This window comes from Camelina sativa, chromosome 5, assembly GCF_030686135.1.
Source record: "Camelina sativa cultivar CO46 ecotype springtype chromosome 5, ASM3068613v1".
Classification (NCBI taxonomy): Eukaryota; Viridiplantae; Streptophyta; class Magnoliopsida; order Brassicales; family Brassicaceae; genus Camelina; species Camelina sativa.
Genome location: NC_141884.1, coordinates 12,273,577 through 12,291,563, shown reverse-complemented (window position 1 = coordinate 12,291,563; position 17,987 = coordinate 12,273,577). Strand labels below are relative to the sequence as shown.

The following is a 17,987-nucleotide window of genomic DNA, read 5'->3' as shown; positions in this document are numbered from 1 at the left end:
GATATCCACAGTGATGGGTTAGGATCGATGCCCTGCAGGGCCAGCTTGGAGTCCGTTGGGATGGCTAGTGGTGGGCTAGCAGGGTCCACGGACGGTCCGTTGGGGCAGCTAGCGGTGGACTAGTGGGGTCCACAGGACGGATTGTCACAGTACGTGCGGATCCGAATCTAGTTGATTTTAAAATACTTATCAAAATTATTTAAAAATCATATAACTAATAGCACATAGTTTTGATAAGTATTTTGAAATTAATAATTAGTTAACACATAAATTTTATTTAGATTTCTAAATCCACTAAAATCATAGAACCAATAATATCAAGAAGTTAATTTCTCACAATAATCTTGACAGTATTGGCAACGCGGCTAAGAAAGTGATACACACTTTATCTCTACACGTCTTTAACTCCATGGCAACTCACGTCTCACCTGCTTATTTTTAAGTCTTTTTTTTACATTTTTTAAAAGATGACTCAATAATTGTGTTATGATATCAATGGGAGATAGCATTTATGGCGGCTCCTCAACGCTCAAGACTTTGCATGTGGCTTCGTTGTGATTCGTGTTTTGATCCCATCTCTCTACGCGTATCTCTTTTATATAGTCCCTCCTTGATAAATTGATGTTTTAGAAAAAATTTCTTGTCTCTAAATATTGATTTGAGTTTTGAGAAAATGAGAAAATATTACCATTGGTTTGTTACTATATATCAACATACATTATTACTCATCTTCGACCTATTTTTCAACATCAACAAACAGCCCTGAGAAAACAACATTTTAGTTTTTAAGTCCAAAAAGAACACACTTGTATGTCCTGCACACGTAGTCATTGTTATAACACTTCACGTTGCTAAGACCACTACTCTCTTACTCTTATGTCCAGCAACAACCCTCCAAAGCCTGTCGTACCCATCTCTGTAATGTTCAAGTGAGATACAAAGCTGCCTTATTGCATCTCTTTTCTGCTCAGCCACTTCTGATGCACCCAATCTCGCTCTTTCCACTTCTTCTGTAAGCTCACCAGACCGTCTTCTCAGCCTCACTTGCTCCATGTGAAGCTCCTCCATATGCTTTTCCATTTCCTTTATCTTCCCATCTCTCTTCCCAATCTCTTCTCTTAGCACATTTCTCTCATTTCTCATTATGCTTATCTTCTTGGATTCTCCTCTAAGCTTCTCCTCCGTTTCAGCTTTCTCTTCTGTGATCAGCCTAATATGTGATTCCAGCTCTCTCAGCTGCTCTCCAAGTTGGCTTCGTTCTTCAAGAAGCTTTGACATTTCTCCTTTGATCTGTGCCTTCTCTGGGAATATCTTTTCTTCAGCATCAGAGACAGCAGTTTTAAGTGCCCTTATCTCGTTATCTCTGTCCTGTAAACTAGTTTTCACCATTGCCAATCTCTCTTGCAACTTTGAGACTTCTTTCTTCTCTGCGTTGAGCGTGTTTCTGTACCTATCAGTGTCTTTCTGAGCCAACTCTAGCTCATGCTGTAAGCTCTTCAGTTTCTCCTCAGCAGCTCTACTGATCTCGAGCTCATTTCTCAGAGAATAAGTCTCTTTCTCAAATAGCTGAACCTTCTCTTTTGCGATACTCAGCTCTTCTTCCAAGGCCTGCACTTTTGCATCTTCTTTAGTGTCCTCTTTATCCAAATCAAGACTCTTTTGAGGATCTTCTATTCCAGAGGACATGCAGCTCTGAAGCTCAATCTTCAGATTAGCGATCTCTTCTTCATGCATTCGAATCTTTTCATTAGCTTCCCCAAGCTCTCCCTCATATACAGTAATTTTCTGAAGGAGGTCAACACTGTTGTCACTTTCCTGCTGGAGAAGGAGCTTCTGTTTCGTCTCTTTAAGCTCAAGCTCAAGATCAGCCATCCTGCAGATCAATGCCTCATCAGCGTCTTCATCATTAGCAGAGGAATGATCAGAATCAGAACCGGAATCTGTCAAAGATGATGAGTCTTCCTCTTCTTTATGACCAGACTGACGGCGACTCAACTTCTCTTGGGTAGGACTAGGAGATGATATCTCAAGAGAGCTCTGTGACTGGATCTCAGATGAATGATGATTCTTCTGAAGCTCACCGCTAGCTTGATCATAACGCTCAGCTAATGCGCGGTACATGCGGTAAAATTCCTCGACAAGTTGGATTAACTCGGGACGCTTCTGAAAATACATTTGAGCTTTCTTGGCAAAAGAGTCTGCGTCTTCTTCAATCAGTTTCAACATGTGGTTCACTCGGTCATCCATCTCTGACAAGCCAAATCAAGAACAAGAAAGAAAACGTCAGAGTTTTGGGTAATCATGTACATTAAGGTGGATGGAGATCTCAATGATAAGTGAGGCAGGCAACATACTCTCTAGATTCTCTGCAAGCCATTTTGAGTTCTTGGGACAATTGTGACTATCCCACCACCATGAGTGTGATTTCTTGCTCATAGACCTCTTAAACTGCTTCTTGCTCTGAGCCTGCGAGAACATCAGACAAAGTGGTAGATGTTGAGGACCAAGAGACTAAACAACACAAGCATCTAAGGAGTTTTCTAAGTCGTAGGTGAGTGAAAGATCACAACGGTTGCTTACCGCAGACGAAGCCATGACCTTTGCCTTGTAGAGAAATTCAGAAAACCCTACAAGAAAGATCAAGAACTTAAGCCATTTTAGAAAAGAAATAAAAGACTCAAGACTTTCTCAAATTGAAGATATGCTCTCTCGGGTTGAACAAAACAGTTTTGACAAAACCCTAGAAACAAATTAGATGAGATATATCAGAGGAGAAAAGAGGATTTCCACATGTGGCACAAAGATGACACGTGAAGTTTTAACAACCCAATTTGCATTTGTCACAAATCTCTAGAAAATCTAAGATAAGTTTTAAGCATTATTCATAAAATAATTGTATTCTGCAGAAAGAAGATGAGACAAAAAAAAAAAATGCAGAGAAATTAAAGAAAAAGCTTACTTTTACCGATGACGACGAAGCAAAAAAGACAAGAAGCTTGTGACTGAATAATACTCAAAAGAATGGCCTCTCTATAGCCCTTTATATTTCCTCTTTAGTCCGTTTGAAGATGATTCATCATTCTTACCAAAATCTAATACTAATTTATGTTTCACACAATAATCAAGAAGTTAGTTTCTCACAATAATCTTGACACTATTGGCAACGCGGCTAAGAAAGTGATACACACTTTATCTCTCTACACGTCTTTAACTCCATGGCAACTCACGTCTCACCTGCTTATTTTTAAGTCTTTTTTTACATTTTTAAAAAGATGACTCAATAATTGTGTTATGATATCAATGGGAGATAGCATTTATGGCGGATCCTCAACGCTCAAGATTTTGCATGTGGCTTCATTGTGATTCGTGTTTTGATACCATCTCTCTACGCATACCTCCTAATATACTCTCTCTGCCTTGATAAATTGATGTTTGCTTTGATAAATTGATGTTTTAAAAAAAAAATTATTTGTCTCTAAAAAATTGATTTTGTAAATATTCTTAATACTATAAAAGTGAGAAAATGGAAAAGTAGAAAAATTGTCAGAAAAATGAATCATTACATATGCATAAAATGACTAAAAATAAATAAAAAATAAATTATCTAAAAAAAGTAAACAATAAATTAATCATATATATTTTGTGTATGTGTGAAAAATTATAAAAATCAAACTATTAGAGATAGAGAGAGTATTAATAAAAAAGCACACTGATGTGTCGTCGCCAGAGAAGTATGTGTACCTTTTAGCAAAATATTTTTACTTAATTACATTAATATGCTATTATATTTTTTCTAAACAGTTAACTGAATAATAATTAGATATGTCATCATTTCTCACACAAATTCAAATATCACATATAAAACTAATTAAATAATTACATACTATATTAAGGCAAAATTTCACTAAAATATAATTACAAATATACAATTCAAAGTTATATTGATTTCTTAAAATCAATATAAGTAAAATATTCTAAAAATACTAAAAAAACATATCAGTTAATATAAGGTTAATAAAAATAAAAAAATATAACTTATTACCAAAATCATATAAAAACGAAATGTTATTTTTATGTTAGTATTATTACCAGGATAACTTAAATAACAAGCTTTCAATAGTTATTATAATCATATATATAAAAGTAGAGTTTCATATTTTCTATTTTATATTAACATCTTATAAGTCATTATTTTCATACTTTCTTACAATATTCATCACACAATAAGATCATAAAGTTGAAATGATCCATATGTAATTATCTATTATGTCTATGGTTATCTCACATATTCATTTATCATTGTAAAAGCTTAGTTTTAGAGTTTGTATATGTATATCTTATATATTTATTTTAATCTTTTAAAATGTTTATCTCCATTTTCTATTTTATATTAACATCTTATAAGTCATTATTTTCATACTTCCTTACAATATTCATCACACAATAAGATCATAAAGTTGAAATGATCCATATGTAATTATCTATTATGTCTATGGTTATCTCACATATTCATTTATCATTTTAAATAATTTATAAAGATCAATATAATTATCCATTTATCCATTTATAAAGACTATTTTGTTTTGTGATCCAATTGTTAAATCTGCAGAGATCAATATAATATATATATTTTTTTATGATTTGAGGTTTTTGAAAACAAAAAGAACATAATTAAACAATTGGTTTTTTGTGTCTTTAATCAAAATAAAAAATTATCCAAAAAACAAAACATATTCAACTGGAACTTAAATATAAAAATAAAATATAATTTTAAAAATATTATTTCACTAAATTCTCTAAAGATGAAACCATTACTGTGAAATCTAGCACTATAAATTAAATTGATGAGTGAAAACCAAAAAATATATAAGTTATCCTTGGGATTTTAAAAATTATTGAGATTGAAGAATTCATATAATTTTATAAGAAAACTAATTTAGTTTGTCACTTAAAAAGTAATATTTTTTATTTTGAAATATTATGTGTAAGTGTTGAGTTTATATCAACAAACAACCAAATCATTGAATTTTGATTCAGCCACTTGGTATTCCTTTTATTTTAGGTTATAAAAAATTAAAATATTTATTTATAATTAAAGACATGTAACTGCATTTAACTCAAATGTAACTCCTATCCAATAATTATACATTAATTCATTCCTCCTACTAACTTATTATCTTTCAAGAGAAATTATTTTTGGTTAAATTTTAATATTTTTTATTTATTTTGGTTGGCTAAACTTATATTCATATTTTGGTTGGCTAAATTAATATATTTCTCATGTTAAATTATTGTTTATAATATATTTCTCATTTCAAAGTTTAAAGCAATATATCATATATATAAAAGTAAGGTTTTGGTCTCTCCTTATTGGTTGATTTTCATTTAATGTTTTCTAATTTTTTAAAAAAATTTTATTTGCTTTCTAATTGCTTTAAACAATATTTAAGATCCAATAAACACAATACATTTAACTCACTCATTAAAATAAAATTATAACTGAAAATAAAATAAATTATGCATTAATCATATTCTACCACTCAATTCTATTCAAACACAATAAATTACTATTGTAACTCCATAGTTCTAAATGTAATTTCCATCATTTCTTATCATATAAATAAGCATTCTCTCAATCTATCATTCTCTCATATAGACATTCTTTTACTATCTCATTTTCACATTCTCTCATTCTCTTCTACAATACCTCAAATCATTTTTCGTTTTTCTTTTGTTATTTTTGATTTCTTATTTTTGTTGTATGGGTTGTAAAAAAAAATGAAATATCATTGTAAATTGTTAATGCTAAATTTTAATTTTAGAGACTACATGATATATATTTTACATTGTTTTTATTTTAAAAGATTTATCTCCTTTATCTAATTTGGATTATTATCTTATAAGTAAACATATCTCATATGTGTTGTAAGAGTTTGATTCTATATTTTAATTTAGAAAGTATTGTATATATATAGATATTACATTGTTCTATTTTTTAAAGATTCATCTCCATTATCTAATTTGGATTACCATCTTATAGTAAACATTCTCTCCTCCTCTCCTACCAATATCAAATGTTGTTATATCTCATATGTGTTGTAACTTGTAAGAGTTTGATTTTATATTTTAATGTAGAAAGTATTATATATATTTTTGTTTTCAATTTTTATTTTATTTATATAAAAAAATATTTCGTTTATATTTCTTGCCTTTCTAATCTATTCATATTTATTTTTTAAATTTTTATTAATTTTTAAATTTGTATAGTTAAATTTAAATTCACATATGTTGGTTTTAACAAAACAATCAACTTTATTTGAGAATTAGATGTTCCTATTCATTTTTAAACGATCAATGTGTAACATATAAGCATTTTGTCTTGCAATCACAAGTTCCATTTCCATTGCTTAACTCCATGGTTAAACTATAATATATGTTGTCCTATTTGTAGGAATAACAACATACTTATTTAATTTATTTAAAAGAGCAGATGATTAAACGAAATAAATATTTCTCCAAATTTTATAATTCAATCAGTGAGTGTACTTATTACTTTGAAAAACTTTTACATTGAAGTTCATAAAATCATATAAGAAAACTAAAATACTATATCACTTCAAATTTGGAAGGAAACACTTGGTATTCCTTTTTAAAAAAGTCAAGATACATATAAAAATTTATTAATAATTAACTCACTTTAAAAACATTAAAGGTCATTTAACTCAAAAATAACTTCTATCCAATAATTTCATACATTACTCCCACAAATATATGTTCAAGATTGTATTTAAATATTACATAATTTTTTAGTTAGCTAAATTTATAGTCACATATATACAATATATATACATAAGAATTTATATTACTTATTAACACCATAATTCGACCCATTATTTGCTTAACTCAATATTGGTTTCAAAGCCAACTAAAGAAAAACAGAAACGATCTTATTGATATTAGACCAAAACATGGGCATACAAACATAATCACTTACACGGAAGATATTTTAAAAAAATAACTTATTATTGCAACATCAACGTATGAAGGGTGTACATAAGCAGTTAATTAGAAAATCTATAATACAATAAATGTATTGGAAACAATATCAGTCAATGATAAGATTGGATCCTCAAAAGCAAGAAACAACATCTTCATAATTCATAAAAAGTAAACGCCACAATTATACACATCTGAACGAAATGATATAAACATATAGTGTATTAATAAAAGTGACGGCAAAGCCCGTATATGCCTAATTAAAACGAAATAATACAAAAGAGAAAACAAAAAAGACCAAAAAAAAACAAGAACGTGCCAACTACACCACAACCCACAAAGAAGTATATTAACCCTGAATTATCTCCAACTCATTAAAAGAAACTTAATCCCAATAAATATATATATATATATATATATATATATATATATATATTCATAAATAAATATAGAAATGACAACAAATTAGGAGATATTATGATGTGTGATTATTTTATATATATATATATATATATATATATATATATATATATATATCTAATTATGTAAATTAATTAATCTTAACATTTGGTATGATTGTTCACTAAAAATGGAAATATTGATAACCGAATATGAATATACGTTCTAATTTTATATTCATCTTTGTGTTATTAAAAAAGAATTTGACAATAATCCTTATCATTATAGATAAACTTAGTACCCAAAAAAAAATCATAATATATTTAAAATGAGTAATTATTAGATTATACAAAATTGTTATAGTTACTCGATAAACCATAAATATAAATTTGATTTTTAAAACACACAAAAATGTATATTGCCATAAATTGTAACATTTTATAAATATTTTCTTTACCACGTTCACATATTTCACGGGTGAAATGTATGCTTACACGAATACGTTGATTTTAGAATTTCATTAATTTTTTTCTAATGATTATTTGGAGTATGTCGGTCAGTAAATACTATAAACCGGATCGCTTAGTATGGCATTTCACCAAATCTGATAGCCCGAGATTTGATTAGGGAAGCTGAATACGGGCCTTCGTGTATGGCTCTTTGGGCCCAATTGTGGAAACTTCAGGTTCCCCGAAGGTCCAACACTTTTTTTTGGCAGGTTGCCTCCAGTACCCTTCCTGTGATGGAACGGTTAGTGCACCGAGGGGTTCACTGTGACATTATCTACAAACAGTGTGATTCCGCGGCAGAGTCTATAAATCACGCACTTTTCGAGTGTTCTCGTTCGCGAAGTGTTTTGGAATTGGCTCAAGTCTCTTTAGATCCGGATGGGTTTCCATATGCTTCAATCTATGCGAATTTGGATTTTATTTTCTGGCGGGCTTCGTCCCAATCGGGAGTTTCTGATATATCTTTCGGTCTTCCTTGGATTCTTTGGTCAATTTGGAAAGATAGGAATAGGAAAGTTTTCCAGGGAACAGAGGGCAAACCGAGTGATATTTTGAACCAGGCGAATAATGACAGGCTACTGTGGGAGGAGGCCAAATCCTTTTCGGGGAGTCATCGGCATCTTCCACCTTCCCTAGAGGTGAGGGAGCCCTCTCCACGCTGTCAGGTTGATTGTTCCTGGAAAAGTTCGGATCCTTTCCAGGGTATGGGTTGGTGATTTTGTAATGGTGAGGACTCGACGCTTCTTCTGGGAGCACGAAGTCTTAGACGTGGCTCGTCCCCATTACATGCGGAGCTACAAGCTCTTATGTGGGCTATGGAATCATTGCGGGCGGCTGGTTTTGATTGTCAAACCTTCGAGACGGATTGTGCAGAATTGATAGCGATGGTGCAGCTGCCCGAGGATCGGCCGGCCTTCTCAAATTTGCTGGACGAATTCTCCTTGCTCCGATCCTCCTTCCCGTCCTTCACCCTGAATAGGATCTCTCGTGATTTCAACGTCTGGGCAGATTGTCTTACCCAGTCTTCAAGATCTTTACTTTTCGAAACTTCTTTTGTAAACTCTTTTCCTCCTATTTGGGCAACCAATCTTGGAGTGATCTTTTAATTTATTTAATGTTTGGTTGAAAAAAAAAATATATTAACAAACCGACTAACTCAAAAGATTTAAATAGCCTATCAAAAATATTAAATCGATAAATTATACTATCTTCAGAAAATTTAGTTTAGAATCCGATTGTTATTAACATATAATAAAATTAAATAATTAAGTTACTGAATAATTTAATATATGTTGTTATAGTTACATAAGAAACATGCAAGATTGTTACGATTACAAGATAAAACATAAGAAGTTATTTTTGATTTTAAACCAAACAAAAGATATGTTGCAATAAATAATAACATTTTATCAATACTTTCTCTACCATAAAACTTCTTACACATTTAAAGATTTTACCGGTAAAATATATTTTTTATACGAAAAAACTCAGCTAAAAAATCTTTAATTAAATAATAATGTTATGTTTGACACAAACATATATTAGTTTTAGGACGATCGTTTTACTTATAATAATTTTTATTAATCAATTTATCCCGCATATGGTGCGGGTTGTTACCTAATAGATATAGAAAAAGTGATCAAACCAACCTTCAACAAACTTATCATGAATACAAATTTAGAAGCCTAGTCAATGGTTGAGAAAACATAAACCATGATGATGATGTGACAAAAAAAAGAAAAGAGAGTTAAATTTACAATATCTGTCAAAGATGATGAATCTTCTTCTTCTTTATGACCAGACTGACTGCGACTCAACATCTCTTGTGTAGGAGATGATATCTCAAAAGAGCTCTGTGACTGGATCTCAAGTGAATGATGATTCTTCTGAAGTTCACCGCTAACTTGATCATAACGCTCAGCTAATGTGCGATACATGCGGTAAAATTCCCCAACAAGTTGAATTAACTGGGGACGCTTCTGATAATACATCTGAGCTTTCTTGGCAAAAGAGTCTGAGTCTTCTTCAATCACATTCAACATGTGTTTCACTCGGTCATCCATCTCTGACAAGCCAAAACAAGAACAAGAAAGAAAACGTCAGATTTGGGTAGCAATCTACATTAAGTGGATGAAGGCAGGCAACATACTCTCTAGATTCTCTATAAGCCATTTTGAGTTCTTGGGACAAATGTGACTATCCCACCTCCATGCGTATGATTTCTTGGTCATAGACCTTTTTAACTGCTTCTTGCTCTGAGCCTGAGAGAACATATGACAAAGTGAGTAAATGTTAGGACTAAAAGAATAAACATAAGGATTTAATGATCTTTCTAAGTCGTATGTGAGTGAAAAGATCACAACGGTTTCTCACCGTAGACGGAGCCATGACCTTTGCCGTGCAGAGAAATTCAGAAAACCCTACAAGAAAGATCAAGACTTTCTCAAATTGAAGATATGCTCTCGTCTCAGGTTGAACATAAGAATTTTGACAAAACCCAAGAAACAGATTAGATGAGATCAGAGGAGAAAAGAGGATTTCACATGTGGCACAAAGATGACAACCCAATTTTGCATTTGTCACAAATCTCTAGAAAATCTGAAGATAAAGTTTAGGCATTTTGTATTTTGCAGAAAGAAGAAGAGACAAAGATTGCAGAGAATAGAAAAGCTTACTTTTACCTAGACGGCGATGCAAAAAGACGAGAAGCTTGTGACTGAATAATACTCAAACGAATGGCCTCTCTGGTTGACCCAAAAAAAAAGAAAAAAAGAATGGCCTCTCTAAGCCTTTTATATTCCTTGTTAGTACGTTTAAGGATGATTCATCGTCTAACCAAAATCTGATAATCTGTTTCACGTTCTCTAAAGAAAATGAAAAAAAATAATCAAGAATTAGTTCGTTAGTTTCTCACAATAATTTTGAAACTGTTGGCAACGCGGCTAAGAAAGTGATGATACAAGCTTATCTCTCTCTACACGACTACACGTCTTTAACTCCGTAGCTACTCACGTCTCACCTGCTGTCTTTTTTACATTTCAAAAAGAAGACTCAATAATTTTGTTATGATAAATGGGAGATAGCATTAATGGCGGATCCTCAACGCTCAAGACTTTGCATGTGGCTTCGTTGTGATTCGTGTTTTGATCCCATCTCTCTACTACGCATATAGAAAGAGAGAAAGATCAAACCAACCGTCGACAAACTTATCATGGACACAAATTTACAAGCTAAGTCAATGGTTCAGGAAACATAAACCAAAGGTTAAATAACTTCTCTTGATGTTATGTTAGTTTTAGAGAAACAAGAGTTGAATCACTTCTCTTTTTCTATGTTTCCAATCTACAACAAGAAAATTACCAACAACAACAAAACAAAACAAAACAAAAACAAAGATCAGAGGGTCTTTTGTGTATTATTTATTTCAATCACTCTCATTGTTTTCATTGGGAAAAGATTCGAACATCACAAGTTGGCTTGAGTCCATTTATCACATCACTCTGCTTCACTTCCTCGCAAGCAATAACAATTGGTATATGAACACTAAATCACAACCAATCAAAACTCAATTTCCCTCTCAAGTACACATCAACCACAGCTTCAAGATTCTTCTCTTTGTTTGTCAGCAACGTAGCATCAACATCATAAACCTTGGACTTTCTCAGTCTAGTCGGGATCTTCAAAGAGGTAACGTTACCAGGGTCCTGCTTAAATCCATGAAGCGTTTTCTTTCCAAGGTTTATGTTCTCAGAAGAGACATCAGCTTTCATGGGGCTGTAATAAAGCACTGTCTTGTCGTTTTGGTTAGAGAGCTGAAGAACCGTGTTCAAGTTCGCATTCATCAGAAGATCCGTCGATGATTTAACGACATCAAGTCTCGAGAACTTGAGATTCATGACAAGCACCTGAGGCAGTTTAGATTTGATTGAAGAGTTCACAGTCAACCCTGTCAACAAGACGATGACAAGGACAATGGAAACAAACATGCAGGTCCAAGCGCAGCATTTTCTGAAACATCCAGAGGCGCATAACCTCTTGTCCTCCTCCTCCTGACCGATACGATCCACAAAGGAACCAGAGTTTCTACTCCTGTCGGCTTCATCATCCTCTCTGAAACCAGACGAAGAAGACTCCTCCCTCAATCCAGAAGGAGGCAGCTTTCTAGGATGATCAACATCATCAAACCCGTTACGAGAGATACAAGGACTAGAGAACCTGGAACTCAGATCAAAAGAGCCTTTGCCATAGCTGCTATCTTCCCCTTCTCCATCTTCCTCTATAACTCTTTCGAGACCGCGTTGCTTAGCAGCAAACTCAGGGAAAAACAAAGCGGGATCGCCGAATCCACAACCCCTCCCTGTAGGATGATGATGATGAGGAGGAGGAGGAGGGGGAGGAGGAGGAAGCAGCTCCGACATTGGAGCTTTGTTTTGGAATTCATGAAAATCAGATTTGTTGTTTTTCTCTCTCAAAAATCACAAAGAAGCTGGTTGGGAAGATAACTTCAAGGGTCGTAATTCTCTTAACGACAGATCAAGGCTGGCTTCTATCCTAACCAAATTTTTGATTCGTTAATCTATTGTTAGCTTCCCTTTTGTAATCCATAATTAGCAATTCCCGATTTTTCCTGTAACAAGCAATTTCACAATCACCCATCTTTCCAAAACTAGTCCACCATAGGGTTTTAATCTCGGGAGCTCTTTACTCTCCAACAAAAATTCCGAGATGCTCCTCTTCTATAACTTAATTTATTTTTTATTTAAAACAATTCCAAAAAAAAGGTAAGTACCTTTAGACCCTCAATAGTTAGAGATTATTATTGACCCAACCAACCAAAATGGATATAACACTCAAACCTTTTATACTCGGGTCAAAAAAAATTTTTTAACTTTAAAAATCCTTAAAATCAATTTTTCTTTTCTTCGTTTGATCCTAATTAAAGAAACCCAACATCTCAATTCATCTTTTTTTTCTTGTACGAGTGCAGATAGAGACAACTTGTAATGGTGGAAACAACATTATGCAATTGAAATCGATTTTTTTATTTTTGACTTTGTGTAGAATTTGATTAAAAGAAGGGAGATTGTGTGAAAATTTTGATTGAAATTAGGGAATTTATGTATAGAATTGGTGTCAAATTTGTTCATCAGGTTTCCGAATTGATTAGAAGTGCTAATAATCTAATCAATTTTGTTTGAAGGTTTGTGGAAGAAAGGATGAAAAGTCGAATCAAACCCAATATATTCCTCTAGAACCAGAGAAAATCATAGACGATGGAGATGGAGAAGAAGAAGAAGACAGTGGCGGCGAAAGTTGATTCTAATAAAGCTATTGAGCCAACATCTTTAAAACGTGAACAACTAAGTAGTTATAAAATTCAAAAACAAAAGGTACAACTTGGTACAAATTGGTATAGCTTGATCTAGGAACACCATGCTCCAGTAACGACCGTGATTGCATAACTCCAATCACTTTAGAAATGTTTCACTCGAGTTCAAACCTTTAAGACGTGAGTAATATTTTCATGTTAATTTGATTTTCATAGTCATAAACATGTTGAATAGTTGTACCAGTTTGTACAAGTTGTACAAACTAGTGAGGAATTGAATCTTAAAATCTGGGATTGAATATTAAACCTAAATTTTAGGAATCCTTATATTTACAACAAATCTTGTCTCTCTTTAATAGGGAATGATTTTGTTTGTCAAAACAAAAAAAAATAGGGAATGACTTAAAAAAAAAAAAAAATTGAAATTTCAAAACTCTGAATAACGTGGGGGAGGGGAGGTCAAACCGCACATGGTCAAATTGTGCCATCATAAAATCCACGTGGCGCCGCAAAGTAAGTACAATTGCCAGGTGGCGCCGCAAAAACAAACATAGTTATTCCAAGTTTTTAAGTTGTACTACCTTATACATAGTTGTACTTTTTAAGATTTTTGTGTATAATCAGTTATACTTGTATTTAAACTAAACTTTTTTAGTTGGACCAAAGATTTTACTTATTTGTATAACATTCTCAATGTGTTCTTGCAAAAATATGTGTCAAAACTTTATTTTTGTGTGTTTTGCAATGTAATTGAGTTAACAATAAGAAAGTCATCTTAAAACTATAAGATCTTTCTTGGACACAAATGAATCTACTGAAGACTTTTTTCATTTTATAATGTTACTTTAGAAGATGTGTCACACAAATTTAAGTTTATAAAGTGAATATGAAGATTTTTAATATTGTAACAAAATTTTAATTTATAAAGCACATATAATTTTTTAAAAATTGGTGGTAGTTGTACTGTTAGGTTGTACCAAGTTTTACTACAAACGGAATAAGAGTAAAGACATACATAATTGTACCATTATAAAACCAAGTTGTAGAAAATCATAAAGTACAAATACATTGAAAATTTCACTAATCTTTAATCTTATGTTGGCTTCCTCACTCGCTCTGAGACCAGCTATCCAAATTTCTCCATAGCTTTTATTTATGATTTCGGAAGGTTGGTCATTGTGTTGTCCTAAAAAATTAGTAATAAAACTATATTAGTACACAATAAAATACCAGTTCTACCTTTAGGAATATCAGTTGTACCAGTTATACTAATTTTTTTTGTTATAAATGTTATACCAATTATGGTAGTTATACTCAGTTTTCTAGTTATACTATGTTTGCAACCCAGTGGATTTTCGAACCAAAAAAGCTAATCTACATATGTTTTACTACGATTCAGCCACTATAGTCCATTCATATTTCTTAATTGACCCATAATAGTTGGTTATCAACCCAATATCCATTAATTATCAACACAAAATTCAAATCTAATTGAAATCTCTAAATTTAAATTCAATAACCCATAATCGATTGAATACTCTATAGATTTAAGAGGGTTTAAGCTGAAAGTAGTAGAAAAGATAAAGAAATCTGATTCGGAAATTAAAGCTTGAGCTTCATCAATAGTGGAAAATGGATGAACCCGAGAATGGAGAAGAAGAAGCGATAGAACATATCTGATTTTTTTTTTTAATTATTATTAATCAATTCAATTAAAAACTGGTTCAATGTATTGGTTTGAATCGGTTTGGTAAGGGCAAGTTTGGAGATTACAATTTTCATTAAGAGTATGAGAGTAGAGGAGATTAATAGAGAGTACTGAGAATTTTTGTTGGAGAGTAGAGAGCTTTCCAGATTTTAACCCTCTACCATACGACTTAAGATTCCAAAAGACTAGGCAAAGATGATTCTATCCAAGTAAAAAACTGAAACTTTAACTAACCCTGACCCATAATCTTCACATCCACATACATAAAAATCGAAACTTTGACTAACCCTGAGCCATGATCTTCCACATCAACATAAAAATCGAAACTTTGACTAACCCTGAGCCATAATCTTCACTTTTTTCTCCGCCGCAGCTGTACTTAATCAGGTATCCGGTGGAAATTTACGGCGAAGAGTTGTCGTCGCCGGTGTATCATTATTATTTAATTCTATCTAGGGGATTCTTCCGCTGCCCTTCTTCTCAAAATCTCATATACACCTGTTATAAAGTTTAGATTATCACCAATTTTTTTTGTTTTGTAAATGTAATATTTTAATATTAATTTTGCTAACTTTTTATTTTGTTAATTCTAGTGATTTGTATATAACCTACAGTTTAGAGCATAATAATTTTTGTTTAATATAATTAAATTAAATAAATTTAATTTGATATATTTTATATAGGTTTTGTTAAAATAGTATAACAGCAGATTTAACCCATATTAAAGTATCATATCAATAATATTTTATTTTTTAGTATTATCAATTCAACCATGTTATGTCATATAGTTCAACCTGCAATATTACCCGTTTGTATAATTTTAAAATTTTAATATTTTTAAATATTCATAATTTTAATTTTTAATTAATTTTAGATATATCAATTATAATATTTTAAACTTCTTAAAAGTTTAAAATTTACTATATCCGGTTAAATTAATCAGTTCAACTAAAAACCTAAATTAAACTCGCAATATACCATGAAACTATATTTGTTTAGACAGCCTTAATTAAGTTTGACATATATTGGTATTGTTAAAAATATTAAAATGAAAATTTAACCTTATTGAAGTATTAGATTAATTATATTCGAATTTATTATTATTATTATTATTGATTCAACATTAATATGAATGTGAATAAAGGGTCTTTTTTTGTTCTTTTTTCTTTAAAAGGGTCTTTTGTTTTTATGTATGTGTCAATGTGTGAGACTGTGAGTAAAGCTCTATTTCAAAGAGTTTTCTGGTAAATAACAAAAAAGCTCTGTTTCGGTTTGAAAGGTTTGAAGAATATGTTAGTTGTTGGCTCCTTCTGTACTAAGCCTCACATACTCTTGAATACTAAGTTGGTGAACTTTTATGTTAACATTTTGCGCAATCTGCATGTGTATTAGCAGAACATAGAAAGGCAGAAATAGTTTGTTTTTTTGGTTTCATAAGGTAATGAGCCTTCAAGCAAGTATAAGTGTAAAGACTCTGAGACCTTTCTCAGACTTGTCGAGATTTCATGTATGTGACTGCATATGGTAAGAATCCTGATCCGAGGTTGTTCTTAGACGGAAAGACTTTGGATTGGAAATATAACACACAGAAAAGACATAGGAATATAAAATGTGGATATGTAAAGTACCTCTAATTAAACAATATTATTCAAGCAAAAAATTGTAAATGTCACAACAAACAAACATTGAAAACTGAGAGATCTACTTTTTGTATCGACTCTGTAACTTGAACTTCAACTCTAAACAAAGGAACAGACCCTTTTAAAGAAGGAAATTAAAAGCTGGAGGCTTCATGTTCTAAAAGCTAAAAGCTGGACCTCACTATTGAACATGAATGAAACTAAAAGCTGGAGGCTTGGGAGGCCTAATCTTCACCTTCAGGTGTTTAAACTGTGGGGGCTTTGGTGGAATAATCTTTAGCTTCATGGCCTTCTTTGAAACCGGCAGCGAGGAGCCGCCAGAGATTGTATCTTCCATCTTATGTTCGCCACGCAAGAACTGATGCAACAATAAATCCGAAGCGCTTCCTCTCTCCTTAGGGTTCCTTGCGAAACATGTTTCTAGAAACTTCCTTGCATCACAGGGTAGACTCTCTGGAATCACCGGCGCTTCCCCATTCAATAGAACCGGCGCAAGATCTTCATAATAAACCTCTGACCATGGAAAAACACCGGTATACATCTCCAACACTATGCACCCTAACGACCACAAATCTAGGGCTTTCTCTGCAACGTTATCGCGGACTGATTCTGGCGACATGTAAATAGGCGTTCCCATATACGGGTTATCAACTTCCCAGCAATCAGAATCTTCTCCGACTCTTCTCGAAGATCCGAAATCTGAAATCTTCAATTCGTAAGACTGATCTCTACATGGAAAGATAAGTAGATTATCTGGTTTTAGATCGCAATGGACATAACCGTGGCTATGAACAGAGACCAATCCTTGGAGAATCATTCGGGTGAAGTCTCTGATCAGAGTATCGGGCAATTTATAATCTTTGTAATTGTACATGAACGTTGTTAAGCTTCCTGCAGATGCGTACTCCATAACCATCTTGTAAACTCGGAATCCGCCGACATCAAAATCCTCTTCTAAAGTATAATTCCCATCATAGCATTGGACGATGTTTCGACATCCCTTGAGTTTGGATAGAACCTGAATCTCTCTTTTGAGAGAATCGTATTCTTCGCATTCAGCGGTTTTTACGGCCGCGTAAAGCGGCAATGAGATGTCGCTTTTGATGTACTTGACGAGGTTGACTGATCCAACCGAACCTCTTCCCAAGAACTTCACAAACTCTGTTTTTGGTGTCATCGTAAGAACTAAGAAGAGTTAGGTTTCTTATCTGTAGGTTTCTTGTGTGAAATTTATAACCCTAGAGAAGACAGAATCACTTGATCAGGAATTGCAGCGAGAGAGAGTTAAAAAGGAAACTTTGTTAGCCTTTTTTTGTAGGGTTCTTTTAATAAGTCTGTAACTTATATAAACTTTGGTTAACATCCGGAGAGTGAAAGCACGCACCACAATCTACCGTCACTTCACA

The 17,987-nt window shown here is 32.6% G+C and overlaps 3 protein-coding genes and 1 long non-coding RNA gene across 6 annotated transcripts; all 4 read right to left on the bottom strand.

Annotated features, from left to right (window-relative positions):
* Positions 1-663: 663 nt before the first annotated feature.
* LOC104786610 (protein NETWORKED 4B-like) lies at positions 664-3,558 on the bottom strand. Its single transcript, XM_010512050.3, has 4 exons — positions 2,960-3,558; positions 2,581-2,627; positions 2,355-2,466; positions 664-2,249 (listed from the first exon to the last, which is right to left on the bottom strand). Exons 2-4 carry the CDS (start codon positions 2,593-2,595, stop codon positions 844-846), a joined length of 1,533 nt encoding a protein of 510 aa, XP_010510352.1. The 5' UTR covers positions 2,596-2,627; positions 2,960-3,558; the 3' UTR covers positions 664-843.
* A 5,973-nt stretch (positions 3,559-9,531) lies between these two features.
* Positions 9,532-12,632, bottom strand: LOC104786609 (uncharacterized). 3 transcript variants are annotated; one of them, XR_015556744.1, is made up of 4 exons: positions 10,580-11,011; positions 10,278-10,324; positions 10,110-10,165; positions 9,532-9,969 (listed from the first exon to the last, which is right to left on the bottom strand). XR_015556744.1 is itself a non-coding variant. In XM_087449982.1 (3 exons), the coding sequence occupies exon 1, from the start codon at positions 12,320-12,322 to the stop codon at positions 11,453-11,455; it is 870 nt and encodes a 289-aa protein (XP_087306108.1). In that variant the 5' UTR covers positions 12,323-12,632; the 3' UTR covers positions 9,532-9,969; positions 10,110-10,165; positions 10,278-11,452. The 3 variants fall into 3 exon arrangements, 1 of the variants encoding a protein (XP_087306108.1); XR_015556745.1 differs by having other exon boundaries at positions 10,586-10,914; XM_087449982.1 differs by having other exon boundaries at positions 10,278-12,632.
* A 1,567-nt stretch (positions 12,633-14,199) lies between these two features.
* Positions 14,200-15,415, bottom strand: LOC147943644 (uncharacterized). The gene is made up of 2 exons (XR_015598112.1): positions 15,279-15,415; positions 14,200-14,419 (listed from the first exon to the last, which is right to left on the bottom strand). It is a non-coding gene; the product is annotated as an uncharacterized LOC147943644 (long non-coding RNA).
* A 1,347-nt stretch (positions 15,416-16,762) lies between these two features.
* Positions 16,763-17,758, bottom strand: LOC104786607 (mitogen-activated protein kinase kinase kinase 20-like). The gene has a single exon (XM_010512046.1). The coding sequence runs from the start codon at positions 17,756-17,758 to the stop codon at positions 16,763-16,765; it is 996 nt and encodes a 331-aa protein (XP_010510348.1).
* Positions 17,759-17,987: the final 229 nt, after the last annotated feature.